Genomic DNA, 25803 nt, shown 5'->3' with positions numbered 1-25803 from the left:
ACAATTTTCTCAGCAGTCCCTGCATTTCCTCTATACAAATTTGAAGATGAACAGCAGAAGGAAGTGCATTGACCTGTCTGCCTGAAGACCTAAGCCCAGAAGAATAACTATGGACTAATTATTCCTCTCCTGCACCAGTGTGAAATGCTTTTAAAGAGCCACTTGTGGTCCTCTTATGTCAGCCACTGATGGCAGAGGAAGCCAAGGAGACAGCAGGACATGGCTGGAGACAGAGTGTCTTATGCATCTTAGGGAAAAAACCCACCAGGCACCCATCCTCTGGCTAAAGCCGACTGAACCTCCCTATGGAGGTGCCATTAGCTGGGTTGCTTCTTTCAGAGCCTCAAAACAATGTGAGCTGAATCTGGGCCTGTGAAAGACATTCTCACACAGCTTTTTGTGACCGTGTGTAGTGGCTTTAGGGGGTTCTGCACATCCCCCACATTCCAGGTCCTTAAAATATTTCATCTCAGCTATGTGACCAGCTCTGCAGCCCTCTTGTCCCAGAGCTCTTTACTCTTTTCCTCCCTTTCCCATCCACACCATGGCTATATTTGGCCTCACTTACTGGCTGTAATTTTCTTTTCCACAGAATTATTTTCTTCCTCTTTTAGAACTGCATAATCCTTTGTGCCTGCCAGTTGTCATAAGGGACAAAGAGGTTAAAATAAGGGGAAAAAAGTCAGAGATATGCCTTTTTATTTATCATAAAAGCCAGACTTTTGGTTTAGCCCAGAAAAACCGGGAAATCTAACACGCTTGTCCAGCAGCACTCTTAAATAAGCACAGCCACAGGTATAGTCCAGTGGGAAGAAGGAGCCAGAGCTGCCACCAGCTAATTACCCAGCCCACTAGGAAAGCTGTGTCAAGCTCCTAAAACATGTCCAAGGAGAAAAACAACAAAAGGAAATTTGGTGGGGTTGGGAGTTGACAGAAGCAGGGAAGGAATAAGTTATTTCAGGAGGATTAAAAGGTCAAAGGACTCAGTGTGGAGAAGCCAGACCAAATCCACCCAAAGCTGTTAGTATGGGATCATCTGAAAAACAAATCCAGGGGCTAATCCCTCAGCCTGCTCAGGAGAGCAGTGCATGTCAAAGATGACCCCCTCCTCCAGCTAGGCACGTCCTGCTTCTGGCTGAACACGTGAGATGACCCTTCTCGGATGTCCATCCATCTGTGACACCACCTCATCCTTTGTCCCAGGTTTGCTCACTCCTTACATGCAAGCAAATGGAAACCTGTAGGGACAAGTAGGAAGCCCAAGGGTGAATTCCTCGCCCCTATACTAAACACAAGCACTGTCACTCCACTCAATAGGATGGTGTATCAGGGAAGAAAATAGCAAGACTTCAAGGCAGCTCCCGTCTTCCCAATTAAGAATTTGTTCTGTTTTCCAGCTGCATAGTGCATTTTGAAGAGTTGTGTGACCACACCAAGGCTGTGAACTTCCCTGGTGAATGTCCCTCACCTCAAGGATATAAAGAGAAACACCAAAGAACCGCTTGCTCCACACCTAACAAATTCAGTGGAGCTTTTCAATTCCAATCCTTAGTACTGCCCTCACACAATATTGCCCTTAATAATGTCCTCACAGTCAAGGATAGGAGGCAGCTCTATACCCTCCATGGCATCCTTTGCTCCACAGGTGTCTCTTATAGTTGTTCCTGCCAAACACACCACACTTTTCACACTGCTCAGGTTAGTAAAATAGGCTTCAGAGCAGAAAAGAAATAGGCACCTGCTCCTGCTGATGACACATGAGCACTTCATTTTTCTCTTCTAATGTCTGAAGGGCATAAACTTGGTTACATTTCCTTACAGACACTAGAAGACAAGGCTTTTCAGCATCCTCAAAGCAAAACATATCTCATGGTTTTCTTTGGGATGCAGCTTTGAGATAACGTATCTCAGTCAGGTCTGGATGAAGCCTGTATGAGGTCTGGATAAAAACTGCAGACATTCCAATTTGCTGTGCAGGGATCCTTCCAGCTCCAGCTGAGTCTCCCTCTCTCAGAGAGAGGGGCCTGCTTTGCTGCCTGTGCCGCGCCGGGAGGGCACTGATGTGCGATGGGACGGGTGGCATCTGTCGCCGAGCAAAGCCCAGCCCGAGGCTGCCGCTCCCGGCTCCAGGCGCCCGGCGGCAGATCCAGGCACCCCCTAGAGGCACTCGGGCTCTGTGAGGCTGGAGAGGCAAGCGAGGCCAGCTCCGGCTCCTTTCCACCCGGATAACAATGCAGTAACGCCTATCACTAAAGTTAGGAGCGTCAGCATTCCCATTTTCCTGTTCCTCATTTTATCAAAACAAGTTGATTAGTTTGAACAATAAATGCAAGCCTGGAAGCCCTCAGGGAGAGAAAGGTGTGGGCAAAAGTACTGGGAGGAGAAAATCAGCCCACAGCAAAAAAAAAAATCCAGTGGGACAGTTTAATTGGGATATCTCCATAATCCATGGAAGATGTGCCCAGTTTACCAGCAACTTGTTGTAGGCACTTTTTTGGTGAAAGTCTCAGCCTCGATTTTTAGCTATTAAACAAAAGCAGATTTCAGTAATTGCTTGTTGTGGTCATTCACAGCAACACAGCTTTTTAGTCTTGAATAGCTAAGCAGCCTCTCCAGGCCAGAACGGACTAGGATTTTGTCACTACTCAGGGAAAATTTATTTCTCTTTTCTCCTCCGAAGTCACTTCTTTTGGAAACTTAATACTGAGCTGTGGTATTGATTCCCTGCACTGAACCACCAGGGCTCATCTCCTTGCATTCAGATTACCTCTCCAGAACCTGGTGAACTAGTGCTTTCAGAAAACATTCACATGTCTTAACTTCCTACCACCCTCTCATTTTCTTCTTTCCAGGTTGTTCTGTTTTTTTTTTTTTTTTTTTTTTTCCTTTGCAACATCTTTTTCCTCTATAAACCAATTGCTGGCCCCTCCCAAGTAGGAGCTTAAAAATAATTGCTAGGTCTACAAAGGCAGAGGTGGTTTTGTTTGTTTTATGCCACAGGGTATGTGACATGAAGTTTATTGCATCACTGAAAGTCGTTATTATAATGAAGTACCTCTCCGTAATAGGAACTGGAGACAAGCCCTGGATCTATTTGCACCTCCAAGTTGCTATTTTCCTACACTTGGTCTCCCTGACCAGGGAGAAACTAAGAAATGTGAATGGCCACTTTTAAGATGCAGAAAGGCATCCAGTCTAATATTTCTAACATCCTCAGACATGCAAAAAACGTCACTAAACCCTTGTGGTGAGAGAACCACACCTCTGCCAGATCGCAATGGAGAGAAGAAAAAATATTTCCTGAAGCCCGTTAGACTAAGATCAAACCTTTAAAAGGAGAAGTGTTCTCTGCTCAATGAAGCTCCTGAGCTTTGGATTTTATGACAGGGGCACATTCCACAAGAGGTAAGTGGTCTCAGCAGGGTGACCATATGTACCTGTGAGCTCAGAAACATGAATTTCCTTTCTCAGAATTCCCCAGAATGCAATACCTCAAGAGATGTTTGAAATCCTTCTGTCACTGCACTTTGTCATGTACTGGCACCCCACGAAAGGGCACACATCTGACCCTGATGCTGCAGACACTCCAGCATGTGCTTAAGGGCATCCTCAAAGCCAGTGGAGCTGGACATGCAGTTAGCACACTGAGCACAGGTTACCTGTTCAAATGAGCACTGCAGCAGGGACCTTGCAGCTCCAGCAACTGCATATGGATCTTCTGTTGGAACTGTATCTCTTGAGTGGCCCTCCATGAAAGTGTGTTTCTTCCTTGTGCCCAGTTCCAGGGCTTGACTCCCTATTTTTGTGTTTCATACCACATTTTTGGTTTGTGGTGCTCTGGGACTAACCCAAGTGTTAATGCTACATTGCAGAGAGGATGCAGCACTTTGTAGTTCCTTCATTGCTTCGCTGTATTTCTCATGCTGTGGGCCAATGTGTTTGCTCCATGACTCTGGGCTGTCAAATAACCTTTGAGAAAACCATGCCCTTGCTGATAAGACCAAAGAAATGAAAAATGGAAAAAAAAAAGGGGCTTTGGCAGAGCAGTTTCTATTGCATGCACTAATCAGTGCCTCCTTTTGCTACAGTGTACTTTGATACAAGGAAATGCCTGGCAGGTTCGCTATCTCAAGGCAGCAGTTCACCTGCTGTAAGTGTTCCTCAGGAGAAGGATGAGGAGACAGAACTCCATTTCCATGGACCCTGCAAACTGGTCTCTTCTGGGAAGGTCTCCCACTGCAGCCTGCCACAGGGCCAAGTTCCCTGCTCCTGGCTGCAGCTTTGGAGATGAGCAGTGCTGGCCCTGTTTGCTGATTTCCCAGCATTTCTCACATCACAGAGCCACTTGAAAGGTCCAAGAACCAGCCCCTTTACTGCAACCGAGCTTTTACCCATTTATGTTCTGTACAGCACATATGGCAATGATGGCACAGACACAGCAAGCAAGGTCTCAGCTGAAGATAGAAACACAGAGAAACACAGAACATTTGGGTTTAAAGGGACCATTAAGGCCATCCATTTCCAAATTCCCTGTCACTTCCAGGTCTGGGACATTCACCATTTCTCTGGGCAACCTGTTCCAATGTCTCCCCACCCTTACAATAATTAATTTCTTCCTTATGTCCAATCTAATTCTACCCTTGCAGTATACAATTGTTGCTGCTTTTCCCGTCACTACAGGTCTTCATAAAAAGCTTCTCCCCATCTTTCTTGCAAGCCTCCCTTACATACTGAAAATGCATGGTAAGGTTTCCCCAGAGATGCAAAGATGATTGTTTACAATAAAAGTCTCTCTTTTCTACCAGTGTTGGAAATCCCACCTTCTCATTGTAAGGAATATCTTACACAATCACAAGCAAACTTCAAGGAAAACAGGATGCTATTTCATTCAAGTGTCACAAGTGATATTTCTATTAAATGAAAGAGTGGAAAATTGTGAATACTAATGGCAACAAAGGGTAGGTGCCCTTAGGTGTCCTGCTTCTTCCTATTTTCATAACAAGGGTAAGTGGATGGAAATGAGACACAGATCTGCTAATGAACATGGTGTAATTTCTCTAGAAAAGGGAAGTGAGGATTTCTTTTTTTGCCTGATCTTAAACCATTTTCCTGTGAAGATAAGTGGGTTTTGAGAAGATCACTTTGCCTTGATGCTTTCGATTTCCATTTTGCCAGGGAAACAAGCAAGATGCAAAGAAACAGACAAAGATTTGAACAGTGTCACATGGCCCAATTCAAAGAGGGAAACTCTTTGAATCATCAAAGGAAGCAAGGGGTTTACTTCTCTTTTCCATTGTACAAAATAACACATTTTCAAAATTTACTGCCAGCTCCAATTCTTCTGGGAAAGGAGACTGTTCTGGTAAGCAGTACTGAATTGAAGTTAAAAAACTTGGTGTCAGGATCAAAATTCTTGAGAAAGGAGGCCTTTCTCTTCTTTGAATTTGGCCTGGATATCTTCCCAATTAAGTTTCATTGTCCTAGAGAAAAGCGCAATTTAAAAGCCCTTTAAAAAACTAGGAATAAAACTATATGGATAGCTAATCACTGAAATGTGCTCAAAACACAATGCTAAATTTCATTGCAGTCAGGTTTGAACCCTCCTTACTATTCTGCCCTCCTAAAACTAAAATGAAGCTGCTTTCACTGTTTCAGATGATGTGAAACCAACTTAGCTTTTCACAAAGATGCTTTTCACTTGAAAAGGAAATACATCTGCAAGAATTTGAAGAAAGCTGAGCTGTTCTGTCAGCTGTTCTGTCAGCTGATCCTTTGACCTATATTGTGTGACATATACAGTTCCTATTTTCAAAAGATTCATCCTAGACCCATTGTGAGAAGCTGATTTTTTCTGTTAAAATTGAAACCGATGCCACGGTTTTATATCATAACCTTGTTAGCAAAGGTGGAATATGTTTGTCTTTCATAATAAGAAGACTTCATTAAAAACTGTGAAAAGATGGTAAATGTTGGGGACAATTTGCACTAGGAAGAAATTCTTAAGGCTCCTATACAGTTATGCCAATGGTAACAGGGTAACTCCAGCTCAGTTAATTGGAACAGGATTAGTCAAAGGATGTTGCATATGCAGGGCTGGAAGCAATGGCAGAAAAGTCTTCACCATCCACAAACGTTGTCAGAGAACAGACTGGCATTTGCTCTGCACTGCGCTACACCATCAGAGTAAAGTCCCAGGGGATACCTCTCCTACAGAAGCTTCCTCCATTTCAGCTGAATGCCTGCAACTACAATGCTAAATGCTTAGAGAAAACTGAGGAAACTGCAGTGCCTTTTTTTGACATAGCAAGTAAACCTGCTTGAAACAGTAAGAACAGAGAGGTCTGGCTGCAGGCACCAAGACTGCAGTGGAGTTACCGGAGGCACCAGCTCAGGCTGTGACAAGAAGTCAAAATAGAAATGACTGGCGAAAAATTTGTAATAGAGACATGCCTCAAGGACATTTAGTGAAAGCAGCCAGAAATGCTGGCCTCATTCCTATATGCTATTTGTCATATATGTCAAATATCGACATACAGCCCTGTCAGGCATCTTAGTTTTTTAGCTGCTCATGGGAACCTGGAGACATTTATAGCTGCTTCCCTTGCTGTGGTGCCTCATCCCCACACATTTCCCAGGCACTTGGTGGTGTGCTGGGAGAGTGCTGATGCCGCAGGTGGCATCCACACTTCAGAACAGGCTCTCTCTTGCAACTAAAGGCAGGGGGTGGAGTCCGTAAGGTAATCTTAGCTTAGTGCTGGGGCATCATCTATCCTCAAGCTGCTATTCCTGTTTTCTTACCTTGACAGGTCACAAAATCTCCTTGTCAGTATCACCAATGAGTAATTGCCATAACAAACCCTGGATTTGTGTGGTCCATATTTTGCCTCATAGATATTTTGCCTCATAGATATTTTAATGTGTATGTGTCCCATGTAAAAGAAGGGGGTGTTCCTCTGATTGTCCCTTTATAAATAAGAAGGAGAGTTTCTGATTGGTTGGTGGTTTGTTTTTTTTGTTTTGTTTGTTTTTCTTGTTTTGTTTTGTTTTGTTTTGTTTTTAATAACTGTAGTTAGTCTAGAGTTTCTCTCTTCTGTCAGCTTTCAGTGTAATTTGTTCAAGCCGACAATGTTTAGTGTAATGTTTCCTCACAAAGCAGCCTTCTCCTGGGAGAAACAAGGGCAGATGAAGACTAGGAACTGCAGCTGGAGAGAGATGATCAACACTTCATCTACACGCAAAATATACCTTGGTCAAAAAAGAAGACAAGCATGTGTCCAAATGGACAAGCAGATCTTTAGTGCTAGAAGCACTGGCTTGTAATAAAGCCACTTTCCTGACCATTTTCCAGGCAGTCATGTACAGAAGTGTAGTGCTAAGGGGTTTGGGAACAAAGCAAGTACCTGGAACAGGAGAAAAACAAACCCACAACCAAACCCGTGGTTTTTCCCAGCCTGTACACATTTCTCTCAGAAATAAAAGACTGGAACCAGCAAGCCCACTCATCAAACCCCAAGCTCAAAACAGAGGGGACAAAGCAGTCACAGAGTGACTTTGGCTACATGTTCTTGGCCAAAGGACTGCGTTGTAAAGAAAGTTCAACACCATTCTTGGAACAATGCATTTTTCTAATTGCCTTCATTTCATTAAGGCTTTTATGCACTCAGGAAAGGGTAGAGCCAGATACCTCTCAGAAATCTACTGATTTGAGTCTTTGGAGACTCATTCAAAGGTGGAGCAGGCCACATGACAGGTGGAAAAACTAGGCATCAAAAGTCAATTACATTAATTAATTCAAAGAAGCACCTCTGAGAAAACTGGAGGAAGACCTCACAGGTACCTTTTCTGAGCAAAGCAACATAAAATCAAAGTGATGGACAAATCAAAATAGAAAAAAAAAATCAGTGTTGATAAACAAACCGCTATGTACTGGAAAGGCTGACAATGTGGTGGGCAGGATACAGGACATGCGTTCGAGGAACTCAGCTAATTTCTCCACTCCCTCATCAGTTTCTGAGGAGACCCTGGACAAGTCACCAACTTGGATTCATCCCCAGCTATCTCTAGACATTAAGAAGAGGAGGGTGCCTAAATTTAGGACAGTTGGCACCTTAGGCCCTTTTCCATACTACAGAGGGCAATTCAGACACCAGGTAAACCAAGATGTTAATCTAATTCAGAAAACATATCTGCTGTCTGATGGAGGACAAGTACTGTCCTCCAGCTTCAACTCCCAGCTCTGGACACTGGGATGGCATCACTGATTTTTTGACAAGGCCATGGGAAAGTGACTATAGGAGCAAGATATCAGTTAGAGTAACTGCTCTTAGTGATTTTCTTCGGAAGATTTTCTAATTGGCAGCATGGGGTTTGAGTCCCTTGCAAGCCAGACTTGCCAAGAAGTAAGTAAACAAACCTGATAAAGCACATTTTCCACTAACTGTTATTTGCAAATAAGTGTTCTGTCATATTCTGCTGTATTCACAGGAGAGGTTGTATACGAAACTGGATCTGGTTTTTTACAAGTAACATTTTCTGTTTAGTATTTTCCTTTTTTTTGCTAAAGCCTTCTGTTGCAGTCCTTGCACTAGTTTCTTGTATTTATTGATGTTAATCTTTATGCAGTTAAACTCCTACTCACATAACTCATCCTTAAGAGGCTGATTATTGATACATGTAACCTTTTACCATCTTTTCACATTTTTAGAAGACATAGTTAATGCTGTCTGTATTTTGAACTTGAGTGATGGAATGGAGCTGAAGACCATGCAGATATATTTTTTTTTCTAAAGTAAACTCAAGAGTCCAAGCATAGCTATGAGAATATATCACAGTTCTGTGGGATCAACCCAGCATTTTGTGTCTGACATGGCTGAAGTGGATGTGTCTGCAAGAGACCAGGCATAAGTCAGAGAGCTCCTTCTCCAGAATATTTCCCAAGCTAAAATCTTCTGGGCCAGAAGTTGCCTTTTAACTTCTACTAATGCTGAAACTTACAAGAGAATTGGATCAATTAAAAAAATAAATCCAACTTAAGCACCACCATACAAATTGCTCGTAGCACAAAGGCCTATGGATTGAATTCCTTTGGGGCCTCTGTGTGCAGGATCCTGAGCTACCACAGCAGAAATGATCACCCACCTGAGCCACCCTGGCACCTCACAGGACACACCCTCAACAGTACCAGGCACCTCTGTCACCTTCACAAGGCCTGGGAGGCAGGGCTCAGGTCACCTGCCCATGTTCCACCCACAGAGCGTTCCACGCTCTTGCCTTGCTCCTGGTACTCTGTTTGCTTGCTGCCCCTGCACAAGAGCAGACGCGGGGTAAAAGATGGAAACAGGAGGAACTGCTACAGCTTGCTGGGACAGGGGACAGCCAAGTACCTCCAGTGCCACTGTGGCTCACTTCAGTGAGAAGTGGATATATTCTTTCTCCCACAGTATCATGGCAGAGATGGACACAAAAGTAAGGGAGAAGTTCCTGTTAACTCTCACCTAAAAGTTACATGGATTCTTTATTGCCAGGCTATTTAAGCCTTTCCCTTTTCCCACCTGATGTTCCCCTCATTTTAAAGATGACTTTACTTCCAGGGAAATATTTTCCTGTTGCTTGCAGTACTTTGTTGTGGAAAGTATAAGTGGGAGGAATGTCTCACAACAGGTTTCATCCTCTGAAACGTGAATCTCTGCAAACCATCTTACTTGTTTTTCTAGCAATAACAATTTTAGCCCTGGGAGAAACTGTGAACTTTGTTCAGTAAAGCTGGTTTTCTCATCTATTTCAGCTCTAAGCAGAGTTTGATTTTTGTAATTTAAATGGTATCTAGTCACTGCCACATGGTGTCAGGAAGTGCATGGTCTGGAAGAACTTTCTGACAGAGGTTTTCCCCCATCAAGGGTCATATAGCTGCAACATTCCTCCCTAGCTTAAGTGCAATTTTGTATGTGGAGTGAGTTTTGGAAAGAAAATGATCATTGGTAATAATGGACAGGATCCATTTGGGCCACATGTTACAAATATGTAGGGCTGAGGTTGCTGGATCACTGGCTGTCCTCATTCCTCTCCTCAGCACTTTAATAAGTCCACAAGTGTATGGTGAGACAGACACCCATGTCCTTTGCTAAACCTCACTAACTGGAGATGGGGAGAAATGAAGAAAGTCGGTTTGCAAGAAATTAGACTTTAGCCTGTCACAAGAGAATTAAATGCATTATAGGGCTGGGTAGTGATAGATGAGAATAAGGTAATTTCCAAGAGCTCAAATCATCATGGAATCCGAGAATGGTTTGGGTTGGAAGAGACCTTTAAGATCATTAATTCCAAGACCCTTCCACTAGACCAGGTTGCTCAAAGCTCTATCCATCTTGGCCTTCAACACTTCCAGAAACTGGGCATCCACAGCTTCCCTGGATAATCTGTTACAGTGCCTTACCACCCTCACAATGAAGATTTTCTTCCTATTCTAAACCCACTCTCTTTTCAGCGTACAGCCTTTCCCCCTTGTTTTATCACTACATGCCCTTGTAAAAAGTTCCTCTCTAGCTTTCTTTCCCCCCTTGAGATATTGAAGGGCTGTTCTAAGAACTCCCTGAAACCTTCTCCAGGCTGAAGAACTCTCTCAGCCTGTCTTCATAGGAGTATGAAGCTTTCTTTCCCCCTTGAGATCTTGAAGGGCTGTTCTAAGGACTCCCTGAAACCTTCTCTTCTCTAGGCAGAAGAACTCTCTCAGCCTGTCTTCACAGAAGAGGTGCACCAGCCCTCTGAGCATTTTCATGGCCTTCTCTGTATTTGCTCCAAAAGGTCCATGTCCTTCCTGAGCTGGGAATCCCAGAGCTGAATGCAACACTCCAGGAGAGCTCTCACCAGAGCAGAGCAGAGGGGTAGAATCACCTCCCTTGACCAGCTGCCCACACTGCTTTTGATGCAGCTCAGAATACAGTTGAATTTAGGGGCTGGAAGCGTATGTTGCCAGCTCACATGAAGCTTCTTATCCACCAACACCCCCAGTCACAGAAGCACAGAATCACAGAATATGCTGAGCTGGAAGACTCCCATCAGGACCATTGAGCCCAGCTCCTGGCCCTGCACAGGACACTCCAAGAATCCCACCATGTGCCTGAGAGCATTGTCCAAATGCTTCTTGAACTCTGCCAGGCTTAGTGCTGTGACCACTTCCCTGGGGAGCCTGTCCCAGTGCCCAACCACCCCCTGGGTGAAAAAACCCCAAGTCCTTCTCCTCGGTGCTGCTCTCAATCCGTTCACTTCTCAGCATGTATTTGGGATTGGAATTGCTATGAGTCCTGTGCAGGATCTTGCACTTGGCCCTTCTGAACTTCCTGAGGTTTGCATGGAACCACCTCCCAAGCCTGTCAAGGTCCCCTCTGCACAGCATAGTCAGCTCTTTGACTTGCATGTTATGTAAAAAATGTTCATCTTGTATAAAAATGGGGCATGGGCAGATGAGACAGCTTCTAAGAGGAAAGTAAAGTGCAAGAGGGGCAGTGAGGGAAATAAGGGGACAAGTTATATAACTTTCATTTAATTTAGAATAGTGTTTCAAATCTGCAGAAAACATCATGTTGCTCCCCTTGTTCCCTAGACAGAAAGGCACAGTTCTACAGTCTCCTTTTATTGTTTTGCTGATAAGCAGGCATTTCACATTTCTGACACTAAACAAAATGTCCTTTAGAAAAGTCAGTGCCATGGCCCTTTCCAGCTGGAACGTTACAACTGCAGCCTGGCTGGCCAGCTGAGTTTTTGCTCTGTAACACAATGTCTCAGAAGTGGCTGCCCAAGGTGCTCCAGCTAGAAAGGGACAAAGCCTGCTGCAGGAGCAGCCAGCTTCAGCTCCTGCTTCCACCCTTGTCCACATGGGCAGCAGTGCAAATATGGTGAAAACTTCCCAGCTTTTGGGGTGATCTGGCTTGGCATGCACTGGGATGACTCGTGGTGCACCTGACTTTGTGTTTCCATCCTGCAAACACTGACTGCTACCCAAAGTTTAGTCCTCTTCAGCAGATTTTATAAGGCCCCTATTGTGACCCTATTGTTGGACTCCTCCTTTAAGCAGCTTTAAAGTGAGCACATTTTCATTCTTTGATTCCCAAAGGGTATTTCTGCATGGCACACAGCTGATACCGGCACCTACAAGTGCCCAAGCAGGGGTCAGGATTGCCCCTTCCTGGGATCCCAGTGGCCTGAAATGACCCACCCGGGCCACTGGTAACAAACGGAACAAAAGTTTGTTTTTGCATTACTCAAGCAACGGGAATAGCTCAGTTCTGGTTAGTCTCAAGATCTGAAAGTGGAGCTATCAAAAATCGCTGAATCAGAGGAAATGGATCTCTGACAACAAAAATATTTATGAATTCTTATGAAAAATTGCTGAAGATGTTTTTGTTTAAAAAAAAAAGGTAGAAAAGAACACCATCTTCAGAAGTGCCTGCAATATGTTTTGCCTTGTTACTCAGAGGAAACGTGCATGCTGTTTTTGTCAGCTAACAAAATACTTTCTAACAAGGTATTCTGACCAATGTGAGTCATTTTGGCTCCAAGTTCACATCTTAGAAAAAGGAATCTCAGGAAAAAAAATTTAAATAAGCACTGGCATGAAAGACAGTCTTTAAGTGACAGGCCTGGAAAGGTTATGCATATTTGTACTCAATACAGAACGATTGCTATCTTTCAACCCACACAACTGCTTCACGTGTTTTGTTTTTTTTTTTTTTTAATGCGAGAAAGAAAAAAGAGTCACCTAGTTCCTTTCCTAACTTTTGAACACTGATAAAGTTCATTACTTCGGAGGGCTGTGATTACTTTTTGTGTGTAGCTGTGTGACCCCTGCTGGCAGATTCTTATCATGACTGCAGCAGTTCAAACACATATGTACGGATACACTGGCATTCCGGTAAATCCTGCCCTACATACACAAGGAGACATAATACACAAAACGATATAATCCCTGCTCTGGAAAACAAACTCCCACGCTGGAAAGGTGTGAAAAAAAAATTGTACAACCCAGCTTTCTCCATTCACAGACGTTTTAAAAGGCAGTTTTTAGAGTACCTTTGATAAATAGATATGGCCATCTCAGGATGGGGCCACTAGTGTTTATTCAGCATAATGGTCTAAATGTTCATTATTGCTTGGAAAGCCCCTACACTTCATCCTGTTAGAAGCAGGGAGGTTACACCGAGGAAAGGATTAGTCTCCACTTGCATTCCTTTCTTGTACTCCTTCTCATACCATCTGCTAACAGCCATTGTGGCAGGAAGGGTACCAGCTAAATGGACCTTTATTCTGACTCAGCACGGCTGCAGACAGTCTGTCCGCTATGATACAGTGGCACAGTATAATTTGATACTTTAAAAAACTGCCCATTCACCTGCCAGACCACAATGCAACTTGCACTTAACAGTCCCGCTCTTTGTGATAGCCAAGGTCATTTCTATTATTACAGCACAGTGCACGGAAATACCACAAATACCAAGAGAGCCTTATCTATTTATCATAGGTGAAACTGGGAAACTGGCACGCTTCGCAGCACGACGGCTCCACGGCGGATCACAGGCATTTTGAGTTCACTTAATTAAGTTTATAGTCATGGGCTGGCTCCCTCAGTTGGGACCCCAGTGGATGCCATGCATGTCTATATCTGTGATGGCACTGCTGCAGCCACTCCTCAAGGATCTAGCTCCCACACTGACTCTGCTCCTTGACAGAAGGCTGAAAACACAAACATGCCAGAAAAAAGACTGTCAGAATCAGCGAAGAGAGCCATAGGCGAAGGGCAGGCACAGCTCTTCCCTCCTTCCCTCCCTACCTGGCTTTGCACACCTGCTCATACCTCAAACACGCTGTGTTCAGCACCTCGCCCTGCCATGGCAGAAAAGGGAGATTATACCCCAATGTTCCACCGCTGCTGCCAAACCCAAACCTCCTGAGACCCCAGAGCACACCTACAGGGTCTGAGGCGAGCAGGCAGGGTCCAGCGCACCCAGGCATCCGTCATCCCGCACAGGGAACCCCCGTGTCCCGCTGCGGGCTTCTCCCCAAGGCAGCAGCAGGAGCAGCAGGTGGGGCCCAGAGCCCCGAGCCCGAAGCCATGAAGCCTTGAAGCGGTGAGCCTTGAAGCCCCGCGGCCCTGAATCCCTGAATCCCTGTATCCCTGAGTTCCTGAATCCCTGTATCCCTGAATCCCTGAATCCCGGAGCCCAGGGCCGCCCTCAGGTGCGCCGCGCGGGCAGGGCGCCCCCTGGCGGAGCGCGGCGGCCCCTCCCCGCCCCCGGGCGCCCCCGGCCCCCCCGCCCCGCCGCCGCCGCCGCCCCCCGCTCTTGAAGTTTGCAGGCGATTTCCTTTCCAGCCCCGGCCTTATCTCGGCCCGCACGTTGCCGCGCGGTGACTAATAGGAGAATAACATTGTCTCGGGATAAAATAGCGCCGGGGCTGTTTACCCGCTCCATGGGGGTTCGCTATAAAAGGGCGCCGGGGACCGCCGCGCCAGCCAGACGCGCCGGGGCGCACCGAGCCGCGCCACGCAGGGCACCCGCCACGGCGCTCCGTCCTCACGCCGGCACACACTTTCTCCGCTTTTCCCTCGCCTTTTATTAATTTTTACCCCGTCTCCCCTCACTTCTTCCATCCGCCCTCCGCCGCCTGCTATGGATTACTGCCACATGATCGTCTCGCTGCTCTTCGTGCTCTGCCCGGGGCTGCTGCCGGCAGGTAGGTGCCGGTCCGCCGCCGCTCGCCTCCGCCCGGGGCCGACCCCGCGGGGGCTGCGGGGTTCGCAGCCGGGCTCCGGGGAGGGCTGCCCCGGGGATGCGGCGGGAGGGGATGCGCGGGTGCCCTGCCTTGCCCTGCCGCGGGTGCTGAGCTCTGCCGCTCCCTCCCGCAGCCCCCGGAGCCGAGGCGGACGCCGCGCCGCCCCCCGCCGCCGCCGGGCACCGCCGCGCCCGGCGCTGCTCCTGCTCCTCGCTGATGGACGAGGAGTGCGTCTACTTCTGCCACCTCGACATCATCTGGATCAACACGCCCGAGTGAGTGGAGTGGAGGGCTTTCGGCACTTCCCCAGTGCCGAGTTCGCCTTTGGTTGGGAAGAAAGGGAGGGAGGTGTGAAGGCGAAAATTAAGAGCCACAACCCCCCTGCAGAGATGGGAAGGGGAGGAAGGAATAGTTGTTTGCACAGTTTCTCCTACTGCTTTACCTTCCTGCTCCTACTTTTCTGGCGCATTTAGCAACAAGACTGTTCACCAGAAGAAGGCAAGCAGGATTGGGCCACCCAGATCGGGCAGATAGCTCCTAATAATCCCAACACACCTGCCTACCTAAAACCTGGGCAGCAGTATTTCCTTTGGGTTCTGCACAGCAAAGGCTGCAGGATACTTTTCACTATGAATCAGAATCAGACAAAATGCCAAAGGCATGATTTTGCCAGCCTGAATTTGAGCGGTTTTCTTTCTGACAAGTTAGGAGTTTGGGAGGAATAGTTTGACACCGGGTGGCTCTAGCTGCCTTTCACTGCTCCCTGCTGCAAATTAATGCGTCCCACGTGCTAATAGGATTATGCACAGTATCCATTTCTGTACTCTCCTCACCAAAAAGTAGTGAGCCAGAGGCTCACCTAAGGCTGCAAACACTGACAAGTGATTTCTTCTGCTGCTGGGTTTCCTCTGAGAGAGAATCTGTTCTTCACTTTTACTGCTTCTCTCAGTGTTGGCAGTAGCCAAAGTTCAAAGAGATGAGGTTTTATTGCTTTCTATTGCACAGGGAGGCACAACAGCCTTGTGAAATCACAATTAAAACGTCATTATCCTTGTCAGTAGCCATGCTAATGGATATGTTGCAGGATCATCAGAAACATTTCCATAGAAACTGTGACTAACGAGGCATTCCCAATCCCACAACCTTTACTCATGGAATCAATGCCGTTGATAAGATTGCCCAAAATACCCCATAGCGTTTTGAAGCCACAGAATTATTTAAATGACTTTCATGTTGTCTCTTTGATCGTAGGAAGACTGTTCCATATGGTCTCGGCGGCCCTTCTCGACCCAGAAGATCACTGAAGGACATGGTGCCGGAGACGCTCGCAGATGCAAGCAGCAGATGCCGATGTGCCAACCAGAAGGACAAGAAATGTCTGAACTTCTGCCAGGCAGGCAAAGATCTCTGGTGCGTCTCTTGTTGCTACTCTTTAAAAGGCAATGCATGTGAAAGGGATGGATTGTGGTGCACTTACTCATTTTGGCACTTGCTGAGTGAATACTCTCCCCAAAGCCTTGCCTCCTACCTGAGTGCTCACACTTCTGTGATACATACTATGGCTTGGCCCAGAAAGATTGCTTATTACATGCCTTGAGAAGTGGTTGATGAGATGCCTCGCCTTTGGACTGCAGACCTGGCTTTTTTTTTTAACATCAGCACCTTTTCCCTTTTAACAGGGCTCAGTCCACAGTGGAGAAAACCTCACGGCACCGCATCAAAGCCGGCAATTGCTTTGGACCCAAATGCATGAACCGACAGCTTGTTGACAGCAAGAAAATGAAGCGGTGAGTTTCTTCTCATGCTGTTGTAGTTCCCCGGAGCAGCAATAGAGAGCACAGTTCACCTGCCTTCGGGTCATCCTGGGCTTAGCTGGTGGTTTCAGCTTGAGAGTTATGGAGGAATCTGTGAGGATATTTTGAGGGATTTTCTTCAGGCTCTGGGCTTTTAGCTTGTGGGGACAAGTGTGCTGAGCTCAGCCCACTGTCTGTCCTCTGCTTGCCTTCAGTGCTAAGCCATATTCCCTTGGAAAAGTACGGTACTAAAGCCTGTACTAAAGATGACTCTAGTGCTACTTTCACAAGCAGAGCAGGACTTATGGAAGCAGGCAACCTGATGATATTGAAGGAGAAATAGGTCCTGAAAGTCTTAAATAATTTTTTGAAAGTGAGGCTTGCTTACTCACTTGCAAAATGCACCTATTCATTGGAAGTAGGATCAGGTTCACCTAGAAGAAACAGCACAGGCAAAGCATAAAAAGCCACTGGAGACCTCCTGACTGGCTACTTAAGGAAGTCTAGAGCATCTATATTTGAGCGAATATTTTAGTTTAATGTTTGCATTGAAATTATGAATACAGCATTTCAAGTATCTTACATTATCCTAATTCTGAGGTATAGCAAACCTATAAGTTTTTTTAGGATCCCACGGTAGAAATCTAGACTGAGGTTTATTTAAGCAAAAACTAAGTTTTTTCACACTGGAAATGCATCTTCACTATCACAAGGCTAAATGTGCGTTTCTTGATTTCGCAGGCTGGAGGCCATTGGTAACAGTATCAAAGCTTCCTTCAGTATCGCAAAGCTGAAGGCTGAGCTCCAGAAAGGGCGAAAGCTCAAACACAACAGGGCGAACAAAAGGCAGAGCGTCCGGGAAAGCCTGAAAGCATCCTAGTGGGGAGATCACCTGAATCCTTCTCTGCAACGCTTGCTGACAAAGCATCGCGAAAACTGTCTTGACTCCAACATTCCATGATGGCCAAGGGCCCCTCTGTCCAAGTGTTTGCACAGCGGAGCAAAATGCTAAGGAAGTCCTGTATTTGGAGATATAAAGACAAAGGATTTTATCATTTTGGAATTCAGGTGGATGGGTAGAAGGGCTGAAGGGAAATCTGCAGTAACAGACATGAAAAGCCATCTGTCTAAAGAAACATTTGAATACTGCTTCTGGAATGTTACCCATCAATTGAGCAGCTTTCAGGGTCTACAACAAAAGCATCTTGCAATGAAGACCTCACAGATGTGCTTAGCAAGGACAGAAAGCAAGATCTGAGTGTACAAACTTCCAAGAACTCTACCTTTTGATTAAAATGCAAAAATGAAAGCCACAGTTCTACTTTAATCAGGACTTACTGCATATATACATGTCTACCTCGCATACTGTTTGTTGCACTCCTGCTAGAGTATTTTTACACCTTGTTATTGCCTTTACTAATCAGCTGCAACCCTTTGCCTTTTTTCAGAAGTCTAGTTTACTTGTACAACCAGAGTTATCTGAATGTGGGTTAGGCACTCTGATTGTTTGCATAGTCAAAGACCTTTGGCTTTGGATACCAAAGGACCCTTCAACATAAAATAAAAGTTATCGAGGACACTACTAAGTTTACCATAACAAGGATATTTGGTCAACTGAAGTTCTAATAATAGAGGTTGTTGTGTCTTACATGCTACCAAAAGTGCACTGAAGTGGGGATGTACCAGAGGCCGTTGCAAGGTTTATTCAGGGCCTTGTTTGGTGGAAATGCATTGAGACAAAGGGTTGTTTTGAATTAAGTCAAAAGGCTAATATTGGGTGAATGTTTATAGCAGTGAATTTGTTCACAATGTTGAATTTGCAGACAAGTTGAATCTTATGTGCTTATTTTTGTGTCATGTATTTATATTCACAAAAGTTCTTCATTATATTTACCATGTTGAATACACATTGAAGTAGGCCATATTGGTCTATGCATGTTTTATGTATTTCTGTATGAAATTGGGAAATGCTTTATGCCTATCAAGGTAAATATCTTCAGAAATAAATATTTTTAATTACTGTATTGGCTTGTTTTTCCTTAGTCTGTGGCTCCGTGATCATGGAAGTAGATTGTCCAAAGCTGACCCAGGTGAAGTGTGTGCACATGATTGCCTTTCTGTCAGATAAGCCAGATCACAGCAATCAAAGCTTGTGCCAGATGTGAGACAGCACATGTCTCTTGTTCTAGCTGCAAGGTTGCTCTCAAATCTTCATGGCAAACTCTAAATTGGACAAATTAACTTATCCTGGAGCAATCTTCTCACGTGTATGATGTAGGTGTACTACAACATTAAAATATGGGCATTAGAGATTTGGGTGTAGATGAACTAGAGGGGAAAATGCACACATTGGAAAATTTGTGGCGTGTATTGAGCTAGGCAATGTTACTTATTGCCCTGCTATGCTAAAAATTTCAGCCCATTCCATGCAAGGTGAAGATGGAGATCTCAATGGGGCCCTAGCTCAGGAAAAATCTAGATCAGTAGTTAATTTTTTTACATGTTTCAAAATATTAGCTTTAAGTGGTTATACCTACAAAGATGCTAAAATCAAATAAATTGATTTAATAATCTCTGATCCTATGGGGAAAAAAAAAAAGGACAAGAGTTAATCCAAGGATAAAACTGAGTGATTTGGTTTTTTTTTAAAAACAGAACTTAACAAAGAAGTACAATACAGGGAGTGTGACCCTAACACTGAAGTAGTCACCATTGAAAATTTCTGAAAATGTTCTGGATTTCTTATCAATATTCATAATATTGACAGTCAGGGTAATGTTTCCTTCACACTTTCTCTACTATGTTTTGGAGCAGTAATTTGGTGAGGAAATGACATTGCTGGCAATCCTGTACTGACAGGAGTGCCTGGTCCAGGCAGTGGGAAGGAACTGGGAGCCCCTGTGCTTCTGCAGGGCAGGCTGCAGCCCCCAGAGCTATCCTTTGATCTCTGCATCACCAGCACTGACTGCTCGGGATGTGCCTGGATCAGTGACCTCTGTCAGGCATGAAGAGACCTCACTAATGCTCCCTGGTTTTCCATTTCTTGCCCTACCAGTGGTTGCCTTTGGCAGGGAAAATAAACAAACAAGTAGTTAAGATGCTGCCTCTCACTCAGCTAAAGTGGCAGGCAAGCAGCTGGTGTGGGATTCTCTGATAGTGAAGGGGCTGCACATCAGCATCCCCATCCCAGTTGTTCCTGTTTTCTCTCCCAGGAAAGATTGTGGGGAAAGGATAAATTCTGGGAGTGGGGAACATTGCAGCAGTGTCTGTGCTGTTATCAAGGCTGGTTATTTGGATTTTCTATGTGGCTGGCCTAAATGATGCTGTGGGTGGGCTTTAGTAGCCCAAATTCCTGTCTATCTGCTTAAGAGATTCTTCAGAGACCATCCTAAAAATAAACCTGTTCCTTCTAAGGTTTACTCTGTCCATGCCTGGAGTCAAAAGCTGGCTTCCATTCTCCCTTCCCAGTAAACTGCATCTGCTGCTTGCTCATGCTGCATGTAGGGATGGGCTCTCTCTGGCCTTTTGGCATGCCATGGGTTCAGCCTGGTCCTCAGGATCATGCAAAGTACAAGCCTGAGCCTCGATGCAAAGAGCATGAGGAGGTAAGTTGCCCTGATGGCAGGGGCTTGCAGGCTTTGGGAAGAGTGGCAGGAGCTGTTTCATGCTGCCCAGCTGGCTTCAGGGACCCACTGGTGTGCAGCAAGGGTGGAAGGGGATGCACTGCTGCTTCTGCATGCCACCCTCCCCCCCATTTTCCTTGTGGCATTGGAGCATAAACTGCAGCTTACCCTGGTTTGCATTAACGAGCTAGACTGAAAAAGCAGAGTTCAGCAGTCTGTTTGTCTCATTGAACAAGCAACAGGGAACATGAAGCATTTTATCTTAACTCTGGCTCACATACAAGTACCAGGGTCTGCCCCAGAGGTTTGCTCCTTCTCAAAGCTCTGTGTGAGAGATTCAGTAACTTAGGCTAGCCCCTGGTGAGAAAAGAGAGGCATAATATGTGCTGGGATTTATGGCACTGAACACAGAGCAGTGTAAAAGTACATTCTTACTTATAATAAACGACCTGAGTGAAAAAATATTCTACCTGAAGCCAAAGGAAACATTGTGCTGACTGCAGAGGCAAGGCTGCACAGTCAAAGCTCTTGGTCTTCTAACTAGAACTAATCTCACTGCTCTGAAAAAGGGAACCTTCCATGACCATGGTCTATCTCCTTTTAAGTGAGAGGTTCTTCTAATCCAGGATGAAATTTGAGAGGCATAAAGGGAAGTGTATAGGGAAGAGGGACACCACTTTCCAGTGTGGCCCAAAATACACCTGACATATGACTGAAATTCCATCTCACACCGAGAGCAAGGAAAAGCTCCATTCCTAAGCTGTTATCAAAGTGTATCTTCCTCCTCTGATTTTTCCTGGGTTCAGTATGGCCATTTCTGGAATTGGAAAAAGTTTCACAGGAAAAGACAACTATTCTCCAAAATTAGGCTTGCTGTACTTATTTTTAATCAATGCTGACTGTAATTCTTTCTTTCTCAGATGGTTTATTTTCATTTTCTCTGGATAAAGGCTGTTTTGACTATAGATCAAAACAAGGTATACAATAAAACAAAGCTTTGACGTGTGAGTCAGGCTTCAAGTCAGGAAAATACTACAATGCTACTGAAATTCCTTCCATCTTATCTACATAATTCTGACCTAATTCTTCCAGAAATGGCAACTCTAATCTGTACCACATTATCATGAACTGCCCCCAAATAATTCCTGCAGGATGTCCTAATGTTGCCTATAGAAGTTACCAAATACCAACCTCTTTGTTCATGTTTCCTTACATTAGGATAAATTTAGCCACCACAACACATTTCTATATTTACAAACAGAATGAGCTGGATAAACCACTGTTTGAATGCTATCTGGTGTTTACTCTTTTCACACTCAACTGTTTGCCTCTGTGTATATAAAACCATATCAATTTTTACTTGGCCTGCATGAAGGCACTATTATTAGGCTCCTTGGGTAGAAATCCAGCTTCCATCCTCAGCCAATATCTTTATTTAATGTACTGTTCTTCCTTCGTGACCTAGGAAACAAAAGGACCGACTTTTTGATTAATTAGAGGAGAATGCTTGGAAGCTGTGGTGCTAAGTGTAAGTATGCAGAGAGACAGAAAGCTGCAGATAAAGTACAAAGATAGTGGCAAGATCGTTTTTCCTGAGGTAAACATCGTGCAAACGACACTTCAGAACCGTAGCCAGAATGAGTGTTCATGTCTTTCTTTATTTTATGTCTCTGATCAAATCTGAGCTAGGTGAAAAATGGTAGGGAAGCCTATTTTGCTCAATATGGTTAAACAATCAGTTGGTATGTCTTAGTGCCTGGGACAGGCTCCTCTGCTCTGATCAGGTCAAGGAGACCTGAGTTCTGCATGAAGTCCCCTGGGCCAGCCAGCCAGCCAACAATTCCCTCAGCTTTAGAGGCATCATTCTGGCAGTGCAAATGAGAGCAGAATCTGACCCAGAAAGGCTTCCTTCTTTCTGGTATTGCCAGGCTGGGGACAAACAGATGCTGGTTTGCTCATGCTAGCACAGGCCTTTTGTGGCTCTTGGTTTTCTTGGACTGGGTTTGGATGGGTTTTGTTTTTGTTTGGTTGGGTTTTTTTTCCTCCCTGCAAGCATTTTGTAGTAATAAATTAGATAAATATCCCTTTGGTAAGTGATAGTGCAATTTGCCTCTGGCTCAAAAAAGCTGCATTCAAAAATGGATGAGCCCCATGGAGTTTGTGGTTTCATTGACTTCTCCAGCTATTTTGGGGGCTACAGAAATTATTTGAGTTCATCCACTGTAATTCAAGCCCACACTGTTGTTGTTGTGTTTTTCCCTCCAAGGAAAGAAAGTAAAAAAAACAACCCTAAAATGAACTTTTTTCCTAGCTAAAGGAAAAATGTACGTTTGTGCCAGTCACCAGAAAGAAATCCAACTTCTAATCTGGCAAGAAGAAAACAGCACTGTATTTTTGGTCATATAGGTTTGATTTACATTCTCTTCTGCTTTCTCCATCTCTTTTCACAAACACAATTTAACCCAGGACTTGATGAAGTATTCATGATAAAAAAAAAAAAAAAAAAAGGAGCGCTCTAAGGACTTGTTGTGCAGAGGTAGTCATGTGTATTGAATGTTTTGTGGGCAAGAGCTTCTCCTCTTGTTTTGTTTCTTATTTTAATCTCTTATTTCTAACAGGAGTATAAAGCAGTGATATTCACAAACTAGACAGCAAACTAAAGTGGACAGAGAAGTTGGACAAATGGTGTGTGCCTTATTCCTATCAGAAGTGTGCAGGCCTTTAAGGTGTGGATTTGCCTGTGGAAGGATTTCTCTCGAGTACCATAAACAAGCAGAGAACAAGAACCATGACCTTGTATATGCTGGAGAGGTGCCTTGAGAGTGCCCTGTGGGTTTTCCCCTTATGATTGTACCTCTCATGTCACCTCAAAGGAGACTCTCTTTCCTTGCACGTGGGCTGCCCAGCACATCCAGCAGGCAGTTAACCTAATTATGCAGCGAGGCAAGCAGGAATGAAAGAACCCATGCTGCTGCAAGGAGGGATCATTGCTGGGCTAATCAGAGCCTGCCATGCTCAATGCTGCTGCCAGTGTGCCTTTTGGGGGGACAGGAGATGGGGTGGCTGCAAGTCACAAGCCACACCAGCAGCCCTGATGAGTCCTGTGGAAATGTAACCTCCTGTCCCACACGGCTGCAGGTTCACCATGGGGGCTGCTTTGCAGTGCCGGAGGCTCTTTCCATAGGCACCATCTCAAAATGACCCCACAGGTCTTATCAGTAACTTACAGCAGATTTTTCTGAGAAAGCATCTCAGCTGGGAGTGCTTTCCAGTCATCCCAGCTTCCCCACGGATGGACTAAACTGGCATTATTCGGGAGAGTCTGGAGGAACAGCACTGATTTAACCAGCTGAAAGGTTTTATTGTGTCAATCATGTAGCAATAGCCTACAGCTATGAAATTCACAGACACCTCAGCAGACGTCCATGTTTCTTCCATGTTTTCATAAGACGATTTTCTTAGTTTTCCCAGAAATTTTAATCCACTATCTTTCTAAAATCTTATGGCTTTTCCTGCGGACTTGGCCTGCTGTTTTTCCTTCTGGGTCTCTGCTCACCATTATGTCATTCTCGGTACACATCCAGCTGGACACTTTGCAGCTATGTGCTTTCCAGAGGCTTCCAAATGTGCATTAAAGCTGTTAATTTAATTTTACTTCACTCTTAGTCTGCTTCATCATGAGCACAAGGACGTCTTTCACCTGGCTGAAAAGCAAATTGTTCAGGAGCGCCGTCCTTTGCCCTGAATTGGCAATAGATTATAGATTGCTGGTTCTGGTGTTGACCCTTTAGGCAAGTCAGAAAGTTGGCTAGATATTACTACACAGTAAAAAAATTAATTCTTTGAACTAACCACTTTCTGCCGAGTAATTATTTTTCTCCAAAGATGTTTCTATAAATGTCTATACATGCACAGGGTTCAACTTTCTGAGCAAACTACAGTCTTTCCTTTATTTTTGTTTACACAAGCATTTCTGTACTGTCCTTGTTACCAAACACAACTTTTGTGAGCTGTTTCTGTATGAAGTTCTGATAGTAGCTGGTTTTTCAGCCCGTGTTCCATGAACATCTGAAGAACCATGAAATGTGATTAAGGGATGCAAGTTCATATGTGCTTTAAAACAACCTGCATATGTGAAATTCCTGGAACAGTATGTGCTTCCACTGGATATTCTTTGGTGGCCCACCAAAGAATTAACTAAATTAACTAAACTGGTGGTTATACATAGAAAGTAGATTGGAAAAAAAGTTGCAAAATGAAGATGTCAGCATAGGAAAGTGCAGGACTGAGTCTTGCCACATAGCAAATAAGAAAGGTACTGTTCTAAAAAGAATGTGATTGTATAAATACATTATATGTGATCAGATACATCAGGGAAAAATCAAGGCATTTACAACCTGGCATATGTACTTGTAGGCATGCAAATGTGTGCACATGCAATGCAGGGTATTGCAGTGAAGGTCTTTTCAATGTTGTACAACACATTTTGGATCTACTCCCTATTGTCAGAAAAGTCCAGAATCAAGGGGCTCTCTGCCTTGATATCTGTCTTTTTTATTGCCACTTAAACTATCAGAGTTCTCGTCAGTACAGCCGAATTCCACAGGTGCCCTTGCAAAGGATGCTTTGCAAAGTCTGCAGCTGCTCTTAGCACCTGCACCAGGCACTGCTACACAGAGTGGTTGCTTTTGCTCAGGCTTCTCATCTGTTCAAATCAGCTCTTGCTGTTAACATGGAAGTTCTTTTACCATGAGGTCTGCAAGGAGAGAGTATATTTGCCCTCAGTTTTCCCTCTCTGGATGGACAGCACAGTTGGGAAGCTCTGAATGGTTTATGGGCTAATTAAAGACACGCCACAGGTTTTGGTTGTTTTTTTTTTTTTTTTTAATTTATTTTTCCCTTCTTTTTACAGCATTCCAGTTCATTTAGCTGCTCAGTAGGGATTTGACAGGGACATTGTTAAGAAGACAAAGAACCTGTGGCTGGAGTGACATTAGTGTGCTAAGAGATGCCTCCTTTTCAGCTGACAGCCCAACCAAATTGGATCAGGTATCGGAAAGACTGATGGAACACTGGAGGACATGAAATATTTAGCAAATGAGTGACCTGCACATCCTACCTGGCCCTGGCTACAGCTACAACTTTGCAAGGGAGCTGATGCAGAACTAGCCTTCTCTCTCCACCTGACAAGCTCAAACAACTGATAAATTACCAGAACTAATTGTTGCCTGACAAGCCTTTGATCCCTGGAAGAGTCAATTTATAAATGATGAGCTCTTTTTACATGCCTCCATTGATGAAGCTGTTGAAATAGCTATAAAATCAATAATCCCTGCTGTCTGGCTATCCTTTAGTTTTCTTCCATTTATTCAGGAGACAGTTCAAAGTGTCTGCAAATGCTCATTTCCGTCTCTTCCCAGCACCCTGCCCAGAGAACGTCAGGCATTGCTGCAGAAATGAGGCTTGGGAAAGGGAGACGCAAAGCACCTGAGAAGCAGGTCAGTCTAGATGAACACTGAATAGGAAACAGGACAGTCCCCAGATCTTACTCTCAGCCCCTTGGGATAGTCTCTTCAGGAAGGGAAAATTGTTAAAAAACAGGGAAGAAAGGCAAGGTGGGAAAT

At 44.7% G+C, this 25803-nt stretch overlaps 1 protein-coding gene and 1 long non-coding RNA gene across 2 annotated transcripts; one reads left to right on the top strand and one right to left on the bottom strand.

Annotated features, from left to right (window-relative positions):
* Positions 1 to 12709: 12709 nt before the first annotated feature.
* LOC135288257 (uncharacterized) lies at positions 12710 to 13884 on the bottom strand. Its single transcript, XR_010351466.1, has 2 exons — positions 13823 to 13884; positions 12710 to 13725 (listed from the first exon to the last, which is right to left on the bottom strand). It is a non-coding gene; the product is annotated as an uncharacterized LOC135288257 (long non-coding RNA).
* Positions 13885 to 14356: 472 nt separating this feature from the next.
* EDN1 (endothelin 1) lies at positions 14357 to 18580 on the top strand. Its single transcript, XM_064424475.1, has 5 exons — positions 14357 to 14724; positions 14897 to 15038; positions 16015 to 16173; positions 16443 to 16550; positions 17298 to 18580. The coding sequence occupies exons 1-5, from the start codon at positions 14661 to 14663 to the stop codon at positions 17434 to 17436; spliced, it is 612 nt and encodes a 203-aa protein (XP_064280545.1). The 5' UTR covers positions 14357 to 14660; the 3' UTR covers positions 17437 to 18580.
* The last annotated feature ends 7223 nt before the right edge of the window (positions 18581 to 25803 follow it).

Source organism: Passer domesticus, chromosome 1 (genome assembly GCF_036417665.1).
Source record: "Passer domesticus isolate bPasDom1 chromosome 1, bPasDom1.hap1, whole genome shotgun sequence".
Taxonomy (NCBI): Eukaryota; Metazoa; Chordata; class Aves; order Passeriformes; family Passeridae; genus Passer; species Passer domesticus.
Note: the sequence above shows the minus strand (reverse complement) of the source record. Positions and strands in the feature narration are given on the sequence as shown.

What these genes read in the sequence shown, in the direction of transcription:
- EDN1 (XM_064424475.1), top strand. Translation starts at nt 14,661, where the DNA reads ATGGATTACTGCCACATGATCGTCTCGCTGCTCTTCGTGCTCTGCCCG. An exon ending in CCCGGGGCTGCTGCCGGCAG is followed by an intron (nt 14,725 to 14,896) that starts GTAGGTGCCGGT and finishes TCCCTCCCGCAG; the next exon opens with CCCCCGGAGCCGAGGCGGAC. An exon ending in ATCTGGATCAACACGCCCGA is followed by an intron (nt 15,039 to 16,014) that starts GTGAGTGGAGTG and finishes CTTTGATCGTAG; the next exon opens with GAAGACTGTTCCATATGGTC.